This window comes from Rhinichthys klamathensis, unplaced genomic scaffold, assembly GCF_029890125.1.
Source record: "Rhinichthys klamathensis goyatoka isolate OS25496 unplaced genomic scaffold, OSU_Roscu_1.1 h1tg000011l_1, whole genome shotgun sequence".
Taxonomy (NCBI): Eukaryota; Metazoa; Chordata; class Actinopteri; order Cypriniformes; family Leuciscidae; genus Rhinichthys; species Rhinichthys klamathensis.
The window spans coordinates 6,032,255-6,052,363 of NW_026606564.1; the positions used below are offsets into that span (position 1 = coordinate 6,032,255).

Genomic DNA, 20,109 nt, shown 5'->3' on the forward strand with positions numbered 1-20,109 from the left:
CAACAACAGAAGCGTACGCTGTTACACTAGTGAACTGACTCGAGGCCCACAGAGAAGGAAATGAATAGTTGAAATAAAGTTGTTATTTTTGGGGGGTTTTGCGCACAAAAAGTGTTCTCGTCGTTTGATAAACTTAAGATTGAGCCACTGTAGTCACTTGGACTATTTTAACGATGTCTTTAATAACTTTTCGAGGCCGGCAAGTTCAATCCCTGAAGAAGCCTATGGAGGAGTGATCCAGCTCTCAGATTTCATCAAAAATATTTTAATTCGTGTTCCGAAGATGAACGAAGGTCTTACGGGGTTGGAACAACATGAGGGTGAGTAAATACTGACAGAATTTTCATTTTTGGGTGAACTATCCCTTTAATCCCTCTCGTATAATACATTTATCTTTTACCCAATAAAGGAATCAAATAACGAGACTTTACAAGTGTGTGCTCCTTTTATATCCTCATTAAAACACATAATATGTAACATTTGTTTAGTTGAACTCCTCATTTGACTGACAGCTTGATTTCCTTAAACATGCAGATAACAGGGAAATAAGAGCATCTTGCATTTATGTGTTTATTAACTGCCAATCTCTATATCGGAAAAACCATAGTGAGTACATTGATTTTTTTCCGATTCATATTTATATTTTCTATGATAGGCAGAACAGGGTAGAAAATAAGGGGTCTAGACTTTATCCCACCCCTGACGAACACTGTTTATCCAATCCAAATAGCCGGACACTTTGGTGTAGATGCCAAGCTTGTCTCTTTGCCCACAGCCTTCTCCCCAGGACACCAGACCTACGAGGAACCATGTGTCGTGAAAGAGTGTCATCATTGGACCCCCGCTGTCCCCCTCACAAGCATCTTTGATCTGTCCCAGCACTCCCCCACATAGCATGTTCTGAGTGAGGTTGTTCATCATATGCCTGGAACACTCGTTTTTGTCCATAATTGGAATTTCAATGAAGTTGAGAGTTGAACTGAAACGATGAGCAGTCTCGTTGTCCTTTCCCCAGCCAGTGACGACCGTTATGGTACCGTTGCGATGCAGCATTCGTTCTGCCAGGTCCTGACTGGGGAGGCATGCTGGGAGTATGTATGTGGAAAATTTGGCTGGTGTAGCCAAGCGCAACAGAGCTATGTCATTGTCCACTGTATAAGGGTTGTATTCAGGGTGGGTGATAGGTTGTTTGACAGGAAGGGTCATCTCAGTTTTTTCCATCCTGAACCGGTCATAGTCACCTGCAGAGACGGCCATCCCACTTGGTTAAAGGATTATTTAGACAACTTTTTTTTTTGTGAGAGAATGCAAAAGCCTTGAAATAATTTTGTTGCAATTTTTTTAACACCTGTCTGGAAGTTTCTCCCCCTATACCCTTAAATATGGCACTATTTGAGGGGACAGCCATTTGTAGTGGTGTCCGAAACCATAGTGGATGTTATCGAGTGCACTCATTCAATCCCATAATGCACCGCAATAACGAGCATTCAACTGATGTATGCTGAACGGCTATAGAATACCCACTGTGACGGTCGCACCAAATGAATTCCTGTGTCTCGCCAGAAGATGGCATGTTTATACATGCTCGTTTCCATGACAGAGCTCATGATAAATCTTTTCATTAAGACTGGAGCTGTCAGTTTGCTAAGTGTCAAATGATTTTTAAAAGGCAAGCACAAACTATGCAAAAGCGGCAGCCGTTCAACAGCGCACTCAATGTCCGAATTCACTCACTCGTTTTCATTCATTCCTTCAAGTGGACTATATTAATGGAGTAATGTAGGGAATAGTGAATGAGGGGGGATTTCAAACACAGCCCTTGTTTATCTGATTCAGGTGTTTAATTGAGGTTGGAGCTAAACTCTGCAGGACAGTGGACACCCCTGCTTTAGGGGCTCCTTTTAAAAGGATTAAAATTAGCTCATTTTCTCCCGACTTAGCCACTGAAATAGACCACCTCTCACCCATATTTCCAATCACACGTTCTCCAAAGATATCCGGGAACCTGAAGGTATACAATTATTATTCAAAGTTGAGGGTGTTTATGGATGGCCACTTTTTCTGACTGGTTAAAAAGGACAGGGTGCTTGCTGTTGCTTTTGTTTTTTTACAGAGACTAGGACTGTAACAGAAACAAAGTGGGATTTCTCAGGACACTTATTTCAGTGCTATCTGTCAAGTAGTTGGGACATTTTATGTGTGGAATTAAAGGGATAGTTCACCCAAAAATTTTAAATCCTGTCATCATTTTAAAATTACGCAAACAGTTGATTGGCAGAAGAAAAAAAATCATACTGGTTTGGAACAAATTGAGGGTGAGTAAATGATCACAGAATTTTCATTTTTGGGTGAACTATACAATAACATTGTATAGCCTCTGTAAAATGTAATGGCAAATTTCTTGTACTTTGGCATTTCTTTTCACTTCTGAGGCCCCATCCACACTACTACGTTTTAGATTAGAAACGGAGACCTTTTGCTACGTTTGCACCTCAGTGAAGACGGGTCAAAACGGAGGACTTTAGAAACAATGACGCGGAGGCTCACGCTCGGCTCTCTGGTTGGGTGTCATCAGTCATGGCAAGCGTTTCTGACTTTGATGTCTTTGCTAGCAGCTGTTGTGAAAGTAAATTCGGCATTTTTCAATGCTATAACTGCGTACATGCGCCGGAGGCAAGCTATTATTCGAGCGATCTGTGACAATTCCCGTGTCCAGCGGCGGTATCGAACGTACATGGAGCGTCGCTCTTTGCAGAGGTAACTTAGCTACTTTCTTCTTCGTCAAATCTGAGGAATAGTCCATCTGTTTCCTGTTTCCTTTTTAATGTGGACGGATATCAATTCTAATACGCAGCTAAAACGCTGGTGTGGACGGAGATCGTATTCGTTTTAATTCTCCGTTTCTAAACTAAAACGCAGTAGTGTGGATGGGGCCTGAGGCCTAAGCTTAATAAACAACATCACTCACCTCCTGTCCAAGGAACTGTCATGTCGCATGCACGTTTTTGGCAAATTGCTATTGTAATGCATCTTCTAAAAATGTAAATGTAAGGGAGGATAAAAAATACTTAAAAATGCATCACATACCCAATCTGACACTGAACCTTGTACTTGTCTCTAGGCAGTGAGCAGCTGTGAGAACCCAGTTTTCGTCAATCAGAACTCCACCACAGTGAAACTTGCCTTGATTATTTAGTATAAGAGCCTGCAAAATACACACATTATTGTTTATACAGTGAAGCACAAAACGTGTTCTGGCTGAGTATTGGTATAATATATGACATCTGTCAGCTCTAATAAAACATTTGGCTCTATTACATATGATTACACAGGTATTACATAAATCACAAATACCTGCCAGGGACTCTCTCCCTTTTTGCCAACTGTACCTCCTATGACCCATGGCTGTAAACCTACTATAGGCTTATTTTTATAGAATGACTTTACAATCCGAATCTGGCCACATGAAGCGTCATCTGTATATGAAAAAATGCACATAGATCATAATTCATTTTGTCAAATGGCTTTAGAAGCTAATAATTTTTCTCAAGATGAGATAAACTTTTTTCTCAAGATGAGATTTTTCTTCAGATTTATCTTGGTCTGAGTACTTCCCAGTATTATACATTAGTGGGTATAAAGCACAATCTTGAGTACAAATGCAAATGTGCATTGTGGATACAAAATCACCAGTGTCTGTATAGTTTGTATTTGTGCATTTTGTTGAGGTAACTTACTTTTGGGAGTACATTTTCTAGAGTTGTCTTGGAGTTGGTATCCTTCAATACAACTGCACGTGCGAGCAAGACCATCCTCTCTCTCATGGCATTCATGATCACAATCCCCATTGTTCACAGAGCAGTTAGAGGCTGTCCTTTCTGAGGACAAAACCACACAACTGCTGTCAGGACATTTTTCACCCTGACCTCAACACACACCTGCTCTTTAACTCAAGATGTCCACTATTAAATGCCCCAAATCAGCTGTGACACAGCATATCAAAAAACACTGACCAAGCAGACAAAAGTGCAGTAAGGCCAAAGGGATTCATTTGCAGCTGTCAATTGTGGTTGACTACAGTATAACTCAAATATCAAATCAAATAAATGATCATTAGTTATATGCTGCAACCTGTATTTAAAGATACAATGCGTTTTAAAAGATTGAAAATCTGGAATTACAAATCAAATTTAATTGTAGACACTGCATGCAAAACCTTTTTTTTTTCATGCACTGATTAATTTTGAGAATTTTGAGTTATTTTGCTTCCATAACGTCTTCAGACTAGCAGAAAGAAAATACACATTTAAGAGTTCATTTTATTAATCATTATTTATCTATTTATTTATCCATCTATTTCTGCCTGTACTGTAGATACAGTGCATATCTTTCTCAAAATTATTTTTTTTCCTCATGCAGAGGGTCAGAAATCTCTACTGCAGTATAACACTTAGGGCCCTATTTGAACGATCTGAAACGCAAGTGTCAAAGCACAAAGCGCAAGTAACTTTGTGGGCGGATCCCGGCGCTGTTGCTATTTTCCCGGCGGGATAAATGCCTCTTGCGCCTGGCGCAAATCTAAAAGGGGTTGGTCTGAAGTAGCTTCATTATTCATAGGTGTGGTTTGGGCGTAACGTGAAATAAACCAATCAGAGCGTCATCTCACATTCCCTTTAAGAGCAGGTGTGCATGTTGCATGGCGGATTGCTATTATCTGGCGGTTCACACTACACGCGACCAAGCGACGCGATACCATTCATTTCAATGGTGAGCGGGCGAATTCCGGCGACACACGCGACAGCGACCGTTGGCGACTAGATGGGGCGTGTCTAGCGACGCGACAAAGTTGAGAAATTTGTAACTTTATGCAAATGAAGAGCGATTTTCGCGAGCGACAACCAATAGGAGTGGACCGCACGTGATCCTTCTCCTCAGCCCCTGGGCCTGCAGTGATGGATGGCAAGAAAGCTGATTCGCTGTCTTTTGGATGTCATACTAGTCAACCAGTAGTGGGAACGCCCACTAGCGACCTCATCGCCAGCGCCTGGCGACTTGCAGCGACAAAGTCGCGTGTAGTGTGAACGGGGCTTATAACGGCGGATTTACCAGGCGCGCGCCAGGAGCGGTTCACAGCCGAGGAGACCGACGTTCTTGTCAGGACCGTGAAAGACAGAGAAGTGACGTTGTATGGGGATGGGAGAAACCCACCCAAATCAGCGTCGGTTAAACAGGCGTGGGAGGAAAAAAACTAAAATTTTTACATCTTCATGGACACCACAACGATTTCCCTCATGTGTTAATATTTTTCCTTGTTATAATGTATGATTTGCAAAAATAAAAACTGCTGCATTTGTGTTGATGAGAGAATCAAAGTGTATGCGCGTTGTGCACCCGCTACATTATGGCCAAGCATGCGCGCTTAAAATAGCATTATGAACAACGCGCAACACGCCACTGACTTTAGACTAGGTTTTTTTCTGGTCAGTGGCGCAATTGTTTTATAGAACAGCAAAATAGCATGAGGGAAAGTTTGCGCCGGAAACACGCCTCCTCTTTGCGCTGAACCGCCCCGGGGAGCGCAAGTGTATTTCTTAGTTAACCGACGTGTGTCTGTGGAGGGAAAAGTCCGCTTTGCGCGGGTGCAAAATAGGAATGATACATGCGTCAGTGTACAAAGTCATTTGCGCCGGGTGCAAGATAGAGCCCTTTGTCTACATACACCAAAACTTGTATTCATATCTATATTCAGAAAGTTTTTACAGAATGTTTTTTTCATTCACCTGATTTTTATAACATTTTATTCCTAAAAACATGGTGATTTATTTATTTATATATCTTTAGGGCCGTGAGAGAGCAGCGCGAGGCCGGTGACGTGACTAATAATGCGTGACACCTGCGCGGCGCACCGGTCTCGTATCCCTCACGGAGGAGCGGAAGCATAAAAAGAGGAGCGCGACAGTGAGGAATGAGAGAGGCCAGGCCTAGATTTGTGTTGTGTTTTATTTCGTTAAATGTGACAGCAGTCGTCCGTGGGGGGCTGCTATCTTTTACTTTCATTTTGAATTTATTTTATTTATTGTATTAAAGTCTGTTGAATGTTCGCCGGTTCCCGCCTCCTTCTTCCCACAACATCTAACCTCGTTACACTGGTGCCGAAACCCGGGAAGAAGGAGGAACGTGCTGTCAAAGAGTCTTTGCCGTTGTGGGGAACCCGCGGTGCCATCGAGCATTGGTGAGCAGAGTCCGTCGCCATGGACGCTCGAGGCGGTGCGGTGGAGTGAGTTGCCAGGGGGACGGATGAGCTCGCTGCCGGCCGCCTGGGTTTGCCTGAGCCTGCTGTCGTCCGCCATGATGGGGAGGAGCATAGAACGTTTGACTCCTGCCGACTGCCTGTATCCGGAGGAGCCGTCGCCATCCACCAAGCAGCTGAGGAGTGTTGAGCTGTCCACCGAGGGCTATCCAGCGCCAGGCATCGCGGAGAAGATCACCCAGCTGGTGTAGGACCAGATGGCAGTGCGTTGTGGGAACCGGACCAAGATTTGTTTTTTTTCTTCTCTCCCCTCTCTCACATCTGTCGCTCCTCATGCTTCCGTCTCTTTTTCTCTCGCCTCGTCTATCCATACCCCCTGGTGCCGCGGCCACTGTGACCGGCCCCTCCGGAGAGAGGGGGGGGGGGGGGGACTAGACACAGTCTCGGGTGTCCCCCCCGGCCTGCGAGAGGCGATGGGGATTTGTGGCGAGCAGAACGAGGTCGAGGGCCGTGAGAGAGCAGCGCGAGGCCGGTGGTGTGATTACTGATGAGCGATACCTGCACTATGCACCGGTCTTGTATCTCTCACAGAGGAGCGGAAGCATATAGGAGGAATGACGACAGTGAAGATCGAGAGAGGAACAGGCCTGGACTTATGTTGTGTTTTATGTTTTATTATATGTGACAGCAGTCGTCTGTGAGGGGGGCTGCTGTCTTTTACTTTCGTTTTGTATTTGTTTTATTTTTGGTATTAATGTGTGTTAACGTTCGCCGGTTCCCACCTCCTTCTTCCCACAACATCTAACCTCATTACAATCGTGCTTAAATGGCAGGGCATACGTGATGGCGGGTCTGGCTGGTGATGCCTTGCACACATGGCTGTGCTGCAAGCATACCAGGCTGATTTGCTGAAAGATTTGGACCAAGGTCGGGGTCTTTCCCCTGACGCAGTGAAAACGAGCTGCGCCGCACTACAGATTAGCTCTCCGCGGCGATGGTGGCCAGGGATAGGCATCTGTGGTTGAACTTGGATGACATTGGGGAGAGAGAAAGCTTTTCTTCTCGATGCATCAATATCGCCTTCTGAACTTTTCGGCACGTCGAGAAAAGTTCAGAGAGATGAAGCAACGCTCGGTTGCATTAAATCTTGCATAACACTGCGGTCCGAATCTGCACACTTCCTCACCCCAGGCGCTTCTTGCATTAGCCCTTAGGCTAGACCTGTGATGAGTGATTCCTTCAATTTGGAACCCTTTTGTAGCTCTGGCGTCGGGTTTGGTAGTAAGTGCGCTCTTTCGAGCTCTTTATGGTGATAGGCCTCCATTTTGAGAATGTCGTTTAGGCCATCGCTCTACGGGCAGCAGGTTGAGCTCTGTAGGTCTCCTCCCTTTACGAGAGTTTTCTAGTAAGGTTGAACAGTAGACCTGTTAGGTAGGGTTTTTATATGGTAAATGGTAAAGGATTGTATAGTGGGTAGTGCCAATCTGTGGCAGTGAACAGTTTGGTCTTGAAAAATTTCTAGTCAGACCACCGTTTATCCGAGCACCAAACAGACATTTCTGTGTGAGATGGCTTCCTCCCTGTCGGGAGTTTTTCTACTGAGGCCTCCGCTCTGTCAAGCTCCAGATAAAACTACAAAATCAAGCGTTGGCCACGTCAGGCCAGCTTATACTAGAGCAGTAGTTCTCCTCTCACTTTTGAGAGCCGTTTTGAGATTATAGCTCTGAACTTCATACATATAATATTCATGGGCCGCCTCGATATCTGGCTTAGGCTTAGTATCTAGGATTTTTGGTGGTGGTCTGCTAAGCATTCTCGCCTCGAGCCTCTCAGTATCTGAGGGTAGGTTCCTTAGACCAATAAGAGATTTTATTCCTGTATATCTAGTTTTTCCTAGTACTAGCCTCCTCTTGCTCCAGAATCGTCTGGCCAAGGCCGCCTTTTGCATAAGGTGTAAATGCTAGTGGTGTAACAGGGTAGATAGCAGCATAGGTTACAGGCTACCTTCGAAAAGCCTCCCATGCAGATATCTATGGACGTTGTCAGGTCTTTCTCTCTAGAGAGTAAGAAGAGAAAGGGCAGCCTCAGGCGTCCGCCCTTTACAGCATAGAGTGTAGTAGCTGGCAGCAAGGCCTTAAGTTAAAAAGGATTTTTCTTCTGAGCCCCTTGAATATAAGAATTCATGTCATAAGGTCGAATGTCGTTGGCCACTTACTAAGGCCTCCATTCCCCTGGGTTTAGTAGAGAATATAAAATCTGTCTTGTAATATTACAAGATTATAGGCCTAGACCCTGATACATCCTTCAGTGTCATGCTGATAGTGCTCCCCTTGTTAGGATCATTAATTAGATTACTTTGCTACCCATAGCTTGTATGTTATCACCTTTCACCACCCAGGCTCAGGTAGAGACAGATTAGTTACTCCCTCCCACTTGGGGTGGTTGAGTATGCTCCCTTAGAGCCAAAGCACTGACCGTGCTAAAGCCTGTGAGATTTGAAGCTGTAGGCCTTACAGTAGGCCTCCTCGATACTCCGGTAGCGTAAGATTATACTCTCCTTTCTTTAAAGGATCAATAGCACTTCTGCTGAGTACACTGCTTGTTGGCAGTGGTAAATAGGTATAACCAGGCCCACAGAAATGTCTGTGAGAGCCCCTAGGCTTCTGATGGCTCTGCATACATCCTCGCTATCCGTAGTTAGGCCTTAACAGGCCTTCTTGAAGGCGAGTTGGATGCTTAGCATTGCAGAGGCATTAAGTATCATGTTGCAGGCCCCATGGAGCCTCCCTGATTTTAGCCCAGAGACTGGTCAGTACTTCTCAGGTTTGAGCATATGTTCCAGAATCTATCTGTGGATGGCTCTGTTTGAATACTTAAATCCCTAAGTCTGGTCGGAAGGTCGAAGAACTCTCACGAGGCCTCCCTAGATCAGCCCAAGAGCTGGAGGCGCCCCCCTTATTAGGGTCCCTTTAGAGTGCCCAGCCTCCACAGGGCTTTGAAGCACTGTGTAGATCCTGGATCGAATAGAGTCACTCCCCTTGTTTGCAAGGGTTATAAAGCGCTATGCTGAGTTCTACTCTCCAGGATGCCTGTCTCTATGATCTGGTTTGTGAGTGAACTACTGCCATTAATTGCAGTTTTTCCCTATTGGATTTTGTGAGAGACTCTGTTTAGGAAACAGACACGTTGTTCAGTAAGACTAGCTCAGTAATTTGACCAGGTCAGGCTCCCTGGTGGCATGTGGAGTTGACTTTATGTTCCCCTCAGAAAGTGACTGTACGGGACTCCTTTTGGACCCCCTGGCCCTGAAGTTTAATCCCTTCCATGGAAGCTGTTGGTTCCAAGCCTTTGAGCAGCATTGGTAGGCCTTCCCTAGTTCGGAGGCCACTTTGAGGCTTATAGCTTGGGCAGTGACCATAGGGAATAATATATGTGACCCGAAGGGGGAGTGATTCTTGGCATTTTCTGTGAAAATAACTGCCATTCCTGACGTTTCTGTCACAAGCCATTATTGGCATGCACTCCCCTCAGCATGGTGGGATTGTATACGTTCCCCATAGCTTCATCAACGCAGTGCGAGTTCGCTTTCGAAAGGGAACGTCTAGGTTACGACTGTAACCTCTGTTCCCTAAGATTAGGGAACCAGACACTGCGTCGTTCGCCATGCCTCGGAGATGCCTGCTGAACAGTCCCTTCAGACGATAAGTGGATGACATGTTCTCTGTGCGCCCCTTTTATACTTCTGGGTCGCACTAGTAGTGAAGTCATAGGCTTTTGCCGGTCAATATCGATTGCCGTGATTGGACAGCTTTTCAGACACCGGTTCAAGTGAAGGGCATTCCCCATATAGTGTCATCGACGCAGTGTCTCGTTCCCTGTTCTCAGATAACAGAGGTTACAGTCATAACCAAGACATTTTGAACCTGTCTTTGTCCAATGTTCAGATTTTTTTTCTGGAAATGTGTGCAAATAAGTTCATATTTAATTACACAATGCCTCGTTTGCATATTTAACATAACGTTTCCGAAAACTTGTAACACAAAACAAATGTCTTAATTTATTGTGATTAATCAACTGGGGAAGTATGGTTATATCTATTATTTATTACATGGCTCTGTGGAATACTTGATTCTGATTGGTCAATCGCACCATCTACCTGTATTTTATTCTCATTTTATTTTATTCTAACTGGTAAAAACTGATAACACAGGCTCATCCGGGTATCCGAAGTCAAATAATTAAACTCAATTCAATATTTCGTGTCTAATTATTTACTTATGTGGCAAGTAAACGTGTAATAAGGATATTGTACAGGATAGTGTATATTCCAGATGGTTGTTATCGTAGAATAAACCTCTGCTTCGCGCCGGGGTCCTGATCACCCTATCACGGTTTATTCTGCAATAACAACCTTCTGGATGTACAATATCCTTTACTTAAAATTTTTACCCTATTCAAACAGGTTTAAGATTCTAACAAGGAAACATGATGACAAAATTAATGAGAAATATTGAGAAAAAAGATTCTGCGCTATTGTAACACTTATGCTCAGTTGCTCTCATTTTCACTGTGTTCTGTTCCTGTTTTTCCAGCCTTAGTTCTCTGGTTAGTTTTCCTTTGTTCTCATTTTCCCACCACTAGTTAGTTCCCATGGTTATTCATTATATGATTAATTAGATTAGATAGAATATCAAAATCGACTGCAGGCGGTATCCTTTTCCTATTTAGCACCAAAACTTTGGAACAGTCTCCCTAACATTGTCCGGGAAGCAGACACACTCTGTCAGTTCAAAGCTAGACTAAAAACAGATCTCTTTGACCTAGCATACACATAATACATTATAGACATCTATAATTCAATGTTAGGCTGCATAAATTGGGTCAGCCGGAACCGGGAACACTTCCCTTAAATCCTGATGTACTCGTTACATCATAAGAAGAATGGCATCTACGCTAATATTAGTTTATCCCGAGGTTTACTGCAGTCCTCCGAATCCAGGCCGTATCCAGATCTGATTAAGGACCTACGTCTGGACGTGACGACAACACAGTCCTGAAGTGTACTAGTCCCTCCCCTGTGAAGGCCTCCTTCCCTTTACCTCTGTACGGATAATTGTTGTCGGGATAATTCCGGTTCACGTGGCTACGCCGAAGCGATAAAATTCTGTAGTATAAATTTTAAGGCCAGACAAGTAGTTTGTTGAGGGTTGTTTTTTTAGGGAAGGACATGCGTATGCGCACATATACTGTATTCAAACGCGCATACCTATAGAATGAACTCTTAATACGCATGTGCACGCCATCAGCATTCTCACAGGTTCGTGTTTTTAAAGTTTGCGTAGAGAGAACTTAAGAGTTTTCTGTTAAAACGGTGTCGTGTTAGCAGCCCCTAAGTTAATAACTAATGATCGTTGCGACGGAAGTGAATCAATTAAAACTAACTTTAGCTGGTAAATAACTTTATTCTAGAGCTGTCATAAAGCCAAAACAATCTGTTACTTTAATTTCCTATTATCAGCTTTGGAACAATCTACATGGTTAAAAGCACTATGTAAATGAAGATGACTTGACTTGACTTGACTAGATTACACCTGATTGCATTCAGTTTGTCATCTTGTGTATTTAAGCTCTTCAGTGCTTTCTGTTCATTGTCTGGTGTTTGCACACTGTTACGCTGCTACTCAGTTTGAAATACTGCCTTTGTTTTCTTTGTTATTTTTATATTTGCATGCTAAACTTCTTCCTTATCTTCTTCATGGACCAAACTGTGACAGATATGTCACTGATCAAATTATGTAAATTTAAATTGTAACATTTTGACAAATGGACAGACTTTTGAACATGTAAAATGTACTATTTAATGTATCATGTGGTCGTCAAAAATGACTGACTTTTTTTCCCAGTGAAATGAATGTACTATATTTTAGTTTAATCTATTTTATTTAATATTTTGTATTTTCAGGGGATTTTATGGTATTAAATTATATTTATGCTGTAGTTATAATCCATTTATTACCTGATAACCACTTTTTGAGCATTTTACCATTCCGAGGGTACAACATTCAAAACAAAAAAATGGTCTGAAGAGCACAAGAGGGTTAAGAAAGCAAGAGCCTCACGTAGGTCACACCGTCTCCCTTCAAATCCAGAGTTGCAGGTGCAGGAGTAATCCTGTAACAGATCCACACACTGCCCATGAACACATGGATTCGAGTCACACTGGTTTCCATCTAAGGGTACAGAACACCTAATGAGTGCCACCAGTTATGATGCCCTAGAAAGCTATTCCACAACACAGACCTATAACCAACCTTTATACGCTGTCCAGAATTCCAACTGCAAGACAATTCGTACCATTCCGAGGAGGTAAAAAATTGCAAGACAAAATATTAGTCAGTGGATCATAATTTAGGGGGGAAAATGTATACAGGTAAAAGATGACATTACCAACCGTGGCCTCTCTCGTCTTAAAGATTTCCCTCGCTTCTTCAAAATCGCACAGTTCCTCCCTACACTCCCGCTCCAATGAAGGGGCCTTTACTTCCTCCATCCAAGTGTTGGCTCTTCTCGACCGCAGGAGCATGTGTGCTTTTGGGCTGTTAGAAAATACTGACCAAGATAGACACAGGGTTAATAGACAGAGCACTCGGAGTGGGTTTCCAAATTGCTTTTAAGCCCAATGCGTGCTACAAATCATTTTATTGAATTGTTTTATTTATTTATTTTTATTAACGGGGTAATTCACTAAGAATTTATTGTGCCCACTGATAGCGCCATTTATTTGCACAAGTTATGCGTAATCAGGTAATGGCACAAACATGATGAGTATGCAATTACTATGTGGCAATTTCTAATGTTCTAATGTGGCACAAATATTTAGAAAATTCCCCTAAATGTTTAAATTTTCAAAAGGTCACTAGCTTTTAACAAATTCATAAGAATAATACATACGCTTTGCAATAAGGGATATTGACCTCATACCTGACTTGCAGAGAGCCCTATCAGACCACATTACAACCAGCACTGAGATACAGAGGAAGAGGCTCCTCATCATGGCAACAGACCCTGTAAATAAAGCAAGACAGAAATCTCAAACTATACCTGAATATTTTTAAACTAGATTTAAACTGATAGTTTGGCTAGAGATATGTGGATGATTACTCACATTCAAAAGAGTGACTGTCAATAACAGAGAAAAATCATTCTTACCGTATTCCAAAATATGAGCAGGGTAGTTAGAGGCCAGATTTGTCCTCAGATGAGAACTACATTGGAAAACACATTAAACAAAAACTTTGAAATGTTTTAGCTTGAATTAGTCTCTGCTCAATTCTGTCATTCTGCTTTGTCTCTAATCCAACAGGACAGCACAGCACAAACAGCCTTTAGTTAACTGAACTCCAACAAACCTTTCGCTGAACAAATAATGGTGGCTGAGATAAATCCTAATAGGAATTATATTTGCGAGTTCATTAATATCATCCACTACTGAAACGTCATGACTGCAAGATTTAACTAACCCTCAATAATTATATATATATATAAATGCTTACTTACATTTTGAACAATAAGAATGGAACAGGAATGGAGAATGTGGTGTTTAAAGTGTGTTAATGACTAACTTTATGTTTACTGAGAGTCCACAGTCTGAATGCTGCTGCATTCTCATCTGCTGTCTGTGTCCACATACAGCTATCTACTCGTGTACAGCTTACAGTTTAATCGCCTGACAATAACATTAGTGATTTAATTACTTATGATTGGTTAAAGATCTAAATTTCACCTGGCATTTCTCTCTTTGTCACTGATATGATCTGTAATGATGTGTTTTCAATTACTTATGAGCCTTAGCTTGATGATAAATTAATTTTATAATGTCCTTATTGCATTCAACAAGAAATACAATCCCATTTTAACATTGATCTATAGATTGTTGATAGGTATTTGTATATACACAGCCTACAAAAGCATTTAAACATGGGGCTCAGGTCAGGAAGCAGACAGAATGGCTAAACCGGACGTCTGCTAGCGGTCTCACGTCACTGAGGTCAGATAAATCCCATCACATCTTTCACCTAGATATCATCATATAGAGACTGTCTGTTCCCCGAATTAGGAAATACAAAAAACTCCCAACCCCATTTAAGGGTAAAAATTATGTTCAACAAATAAAAAACAAATATAATGCAGATGAACAAATGATAAAGCTCGGGTTGCTGAATATTCGATCCCTTTCTTCAAAAGTACTTTTTGTTAATGATATTACAGACAGTAACCTAGATGTTATGAGGATAGCAGATGAACCCAATTGCAGAAAGCAAATACTACAAACAGGGGTTTATTGATGACAAAAACAGAAAACAAAACCCTCGATGGGGGAAAACAAGACAGGATACACTAGACTAAGACTCAGACAATAAACTAACAACTAAGACAGGAACAAAGATTTCTCTTAAACAAGATTTCCAACAAGTTACTCACAGGTAGATGCACACAACGTATGTCACTTACATCAAACAATGAACCGACACAGGACAGCAAACACAAGGGGATTATAAAGGGAACACTAATGACAAGGACAGGTGAAACTGACTAGACAATAATGACGAGACGAGGATAACAAGGGGGCGGGGTAACGTAACGAGACAACACAAGCACATGGTCCAAACAATTGGCCATGCGCTTGTACACAAAACATGATTCTGTCATGATCCTGCCTCACGACTAGGAAAATCAAGGATACTAAGGCAGAATCATGACAGAACCCCCACCTTAAGGAGCGGCTACCAGACGCTCCTCAAGGGGACATTAAACACGGGACATGACAGACTGTGACAAAGACACGAACCAACAAAACATGGAAAACATTAATAATGGCAAACAAGAAAAAACAATAACAGGGCTGGGGTGAAACATCAAATACAACATACAAGGCAAAGGAGGTGGAGGAAACACAGAGTTCATGGGGGGAGGTCCAGGGTGGATGGGAGGACTGGGTCCACGGGATGAGGGCTGAGGACAAGGACTCTGGGCAGGTTTAGACGGAGACACACGAGGAGAGGTCTTAGGGGAAACAGTCCGGGGCTTAGTGGAGACAGGGAAAACAGTCCGGGAACTAGTGGTGACAGGGACAAACGGGGAAACAGTCCGGGGACTAGTGGTGACAGACTGGGATACTGCTTCAGTGGTAGCAGCAACAGATTCGGACATAGAGGACACAGAGGGTGAGGAAACGGGACTCCTGACAGGGGACATAGCAGGCGAAGGGGCAGGACTAGGTGCAGCGCTCTCAGGGACCGGATCGGGTGCAGTGCTCACAGGGACAGGATCGGGAGCTGAGGACAGGGCAGGACAGACAGGGGGTTCAAGAATCGTGACAAGACAGGTAATCGGAAAGGGTCTTGTCCGCAATGATGACGGGCATCTCCTGACGAGCTGAAACTGATTTCAGGACCTCTTTTGCGGCTAGATCGGCCGCGAGTCTCTCAGATTCTGGGACGGCGCTTGCTGGAGCGGGCTCATGGACGGCGCTTGCTGGAGCGGGCTCATGGACGGCGCTTGCTGGAGCGGGCTCATGGACGGCGCTTGCTGGAGCGGGCTCATGGACGGCGCTTGCTGGAGCGGGCTCATGGACGGCGCTTGCTGGAGCGGGCTCATGGACGGCGCTTGCTGGAGCGGGCTCATGGACGGCGCTTGCTGGAGCGGGCTCATGGACGGCGCTTGCTGGAGCGGGCTCATGGACGGCGCTTGCTGGAGCGGGCTCATGGACGGCGCTTGCTGGAGCGGGCTCATGGACGGCGCTTGCTGGAGCGGGCTCATGGACGGCTCTTGCTGGAGCGGGCTCATGGACGGCGCTTGCTGGAGCGGGCTCATGGACGGCGCTTGCTGGAGCGGGCTCATGGACGGCGCTTGCTGGAGCGGGCTCATGGACGGCGCTTGCTGGAGCGGGCTCATGGACGGCGCTTGCTGGAGCGGGCTCATGGACGGCGCTTGCTGGAGCGGGCTCATGGACGGCGCTTGCTGGAGCGGGCTCATGGACGGCGCTTGCTGGAGCGGGCTCATGGACGGCGCTTGCTGGAGCGGGCTCATGGACGGCGCTTGCTGGAGCGGGCACTGGGACGGCGCTTGCTGGAGCAGGCACTGGGACGGCGCTTGCTGGAGCGGGCACTGGGACGGCGCTTGCTGGAGCGGGCACTGGGACGGCGCTTGCTGGAGCGGGCACTGGGACGGCGCTTGCTGGACGGCGCTTGCTGGAGCGGGCACTGGGACGGCGCTTGCTGGAGCGGGCACTGGGACGGCGCTTGCTGGAGCGGGCACTGGGACGGCGCTTGCTGGAGCGGGCACTGGGACGGCGCTTGCTGGAGCGGGCACTGGGACGGCGCTTGCTGGAGCGGGCACTGGGACGGCGATCGCGGACTCAGGGGGAGACAGAGACGGAGGACAAGAGGCTCCCTTCCTCCTTTTCTTCCTTCTGGGTCGCGGAGCTGAGTCCGTAGCCAGGCTTGAGACCGGTAAGGGGGGCGAAGAGGGAGACGAAGCTGACGGACACGGGTGGTGGATCGGGAGTCAGGGTGGAAGACGCTTGGTCCTCCAGTGTCACAACGGCTAACATGTGACCCTCAGGGATGACTGGAAGTGTGGCAGGAGGTGAAGATCCAGGTCGACCTGGCTGCTCCTTCCGAGACAAGTAGTCCACCATGTTGCGAAACGGACGGCGGACCAAACTCTCTCGTTCAGCAAGGGGAGGGAGGACTTTGAGACCCGCGACGAGGTAGTGGTTGACCAGGGTCTCCGGCAGGAAGAACCTCCTCAACGACCTGGGCATACCTCTTCAGGGTCAACTCACCCTGGGGAGGGAAAGGAAGCTTACCATTGGAACTGTCAGAGATAGCCACACGCCACCACAGTTCTGGGTCAGAAGGCTGAAGATCAGCGGAGAAGGACTGAACGTCTGCTGGGTTCTTTTCTGGTCGGTTCATTCTGTTATGAGGATAGCAGATGAACCCAATTGCAGACAGCAAATACTACAAACAGGGGTTTATTGATGACAAAAACAGAAAACAAAACCCTCGATGGGGGAAAACAAGACAGGATACACTAGACTAAGACAATAAACTAACAACTAAGACAGGAACAAAGATTTCTCTTAAACAAGACTTCCAACAAGTTACTCACAGGTAGATGCACACAACGTATGTCACTTACATCAAACAATGAACCGACACAGGACAGCAAACACAAGGGGATTATAAAGGGAACACTAATGACAAGGACAGGTGAAACTGACTAGACAATAATGACGAGACGAGGATAACAAGGGGGCGGGGTAACGTAATGAGACAACACAAGCACATGGTCCAAACAATTGGCCATGCGCTTGTACACAAAACATGATTCTGTCATGATCCTGCCTCACGACTAGGAAAATCAAGGATACTAAAGCAGAATCATGACACTAGATGTGCTGTGTTTGACAGAAACTTGGGTAAAACCAGATGATTACATTACTTTAAATGAGTCCACCCCGCAAGCTTACTACTATAAACATGAGGCTCGTTTAAAAGGAAAAGGGGGAGGTATTGCTGTCATTTATAGCAATATCTTCAGTATTACTCAGAAATCTAGTTTCAAATATAACTGTTAATTCATTTGAAGTGATGGTGCTTTGCTTTCTGTAACGTTATGTAGCGTAAGTGATAAATCCCGTTCGACTTTTGTGCTGGCTAGTGTATACAGGCCACCAGGGCACAATTCAGATTTTATCAGATTTTATCAGATTTTATAATTTGCTGATTTTTTATCAGAGTTAGTACTGGCTGTAGATAAAGTCCTACTTGTTGGGTATTTTAATATCCATGTAGATAATGAAAAAGATGCATTGGGATTGGCATTTAAAGACATTCTGAACTCTATTGGAGTTAGACAACACGTGTCAGGACCTACTCATTGTCGTAATCATACTCTAGATCTAATATTGTCACATGGAATACATTTTGATGCCATTGAAATTCTGCAGCAGAGCGATGACATTTCAGATCATCATCTAGTCTCATGTATACTTAATTTAGCCAAAGCGGCAAAGCCAACTCTGTGTTATAAATATGGTAGAACTATTACTTCTGCCACTAAAGATTGCTTTATAAATAATCTTCCTGATCAGTTTCATGTCGTCAGCATCCCAGATAGCTTAGAAGAACTTGATGTTGCAACAGAAACTTTTAACTCTCTCTTGTCCAGCACTTTAGACACAATTGCTCCATTGCCCTTAAAGAAGATTAAAGAAAATAGTCCAACGCCGTGGTACAACGAGCACACTCAGGCCCTTAAGAGAGCAACCAGAAAAATGGAGCGTAGCTGGAAGAAAACAAAACGTCTCGGTTACATATGGTAACCCTCGTTCCCTGAGTAGGGAACGGAGACGTCTCGTCGGAGGAGTTTCCAACGAATTGGGATCACGCTAGGGAGACCAATTGCCTTCGAGTGAATAAAAACGAGCCAATAAATATTGGCATGCGGGATTTGCAATCCGCGTCCCGCCTACCAATGCGGGTATAAAGCGGAAGCAAACGCACACACCTTTGCTTTACGCTGAGGAGCCGGACGGTGTCCAGTCCTCGCGAAGGTTCAGCAAGCATGGCGAGGGGACGAGACGTCTCCGTTCCCTACTCAGGGAACGAGGGTTACCATACGTAACCGAGACGCTCCCTTTCGTCTGGGAACTCCTACGTCTCGTCGGAGGAGTTTCCAACGAATTGGGATCCCAAATAAAACGCCATGATGCTGGCCCCTTCCAGCGCCCAGCTAAGCTGCCCGCCAAGCAGTTTCTCAGTTTCTTTCGGGCGGGAGCTAGCTAGGAGGAAATCACACTGCTGTTCCGCAAGACCCGCTCAGTGGATTTGGATGACACTGGGGAAACGTGCCCATGTGGGAACGTTGCGGAGCCCCGGCCAGCCCGAAGGGAGGCACTGAATACACATATGAACTAGCCCGTAGGGTAGTAAAACATATGGGAGTCCTCGAGGTAGTCCCAGCCCGTAGGGTGGGGAGCATACTCAGCAAGGACGAGAGAGAGAGTCTGTTGAGGGGAAGGCTAGCCCGTAGGGTAGCAGGAACGTGGAAAAATGATCACGAGGAAGTCATCGTGAAGGTCACCCAGACTACTAGCAACTTCTTAAGAGGGGTAATAGACCTAGCGTCAGGCGGTCCGCCACGCCTGATGCCGAGGGTGATGGAGGAGCTCAGAAGGTTAGCCGTTTGTTGGGGAACCAAGGAGCAAAAGGGCGCACGGATGCAGCTCATAAGGCGGAATGGCGCAGCAAGCCGACAGAACCTATTCCCTCGCGCCACTGACCGTAGCGAGTAAACGGGAGGAAACCGGTTCAACACGTAAGCTATAAAACCTGGCAAACGTGTTAGGTGTCACCCAGCCCGCAGCTCTGCAGATATCTGTCAGTGGGGCACCTTGTGCCAAAGCCCAAGAGGAAGTGACGGAGACAGCCTTCCCCTTCTGCTGGCCTCCGTAACAGACGAAGAGCTGCTCTGAGGTCCTGAAGCTTTGCGTTCTGTCCACATAACAACGTAGTGCTCGTACAAGACAGAGAAAAGCCAGGGCTGGGACTGCCTCCTCCACGGGCAGCGCTTGCAGGTTCACTACCTGATCTACAAATGGAGTGGTAGGAACCTTGGGCACATATCCAAACCGGGGTTTCAGAACCATGTGAGAAAGGCCCGGTCCGAACTCTAGGCACAATTCGTCGACCGAAAAAGCCTGCAGATCCCCGACCCTCTTGAAGGAAGCTAGAGCCAATAGAAGAGCAGTTTTTTTAGACAAAACTTTTAGCTCTATATCATTTAAGGGC

The 20,109-nt window shown here is 45.2% G+C and overlaps 1 protein-coding gene across 2 annotated transcripts; it reads right to left on the reverse strand.

Moving 5' to 3' along the window:
* Positions 1-426: 426 nt before the first annotated feature.
* On the reverse strand, positions 427-13,902 carry proca (protein C (inactivator of coagulation factors Va and VIIIa), a). 2 transcript variants are annotated; one of them, XM_056264768.1, is made up of 10 exons: positions 13,808-13,902; positions 13,460-13,515; positions 13,232-13,315; positions 12,702-12,859; positions 12,562-12,586; positions 12,370-12,480; positions 3,738-3,878; positions 3,355-3,476; positions 3,088-3,205; positions 427-1,241 (listed from the first exon to the last, which is right to left on the reverse strand). In XM_056264768.1, exons 3-10 carry the CDS (start codon positions 13,302-13,304, stop codon positions 682-684), a joined length of 1,308 nt encoding a protein of 435 aa, XP_056120743.1. In that variant the 5' UTR covers positions 13,305-13,315; positions 13,460-13,515; positions 13,808-13,902; the 3' UTR covers positions 427-681. The 2 variants fall into 2 exon arrangements, with proteins under 2 accessions (XP_056120743.1, XP_056120742.1); XM_056264767.1 differs by lacking the exon at positions 13,808-13,902 and having other exon boundaries at positions 13,460-13,640.
* Between the last annotated feature and the right edge of the window lie 6,207 nt (positions 13,903-20,109).

Excerpts from the sequence above, each read along its gene's own strand:
- proca (XM_056264768.1), bottom strand. The coding sequence starts at position 13,304 with ATGATGAGGAGCCTCTTCCTCTGTATCTCAGTGCTGGTTGTAATGTGG. Across the intron at positions 12,481-12,561 it reads ATTCTGGACAGCGTATAAAG|ATGGAAACCAGTGTGACTCG; the intron begins GTTGGTTATAGG and ends CTGTACCCTTAG. Across the intron at positions 3,879-12,369 it reads AGGGAGACGGTGTGACCTAC|AAAGGACAGCCTCTAACTGC; the intron begins GTGAGGCTCTTG and ends TTTTGTCCTCAG.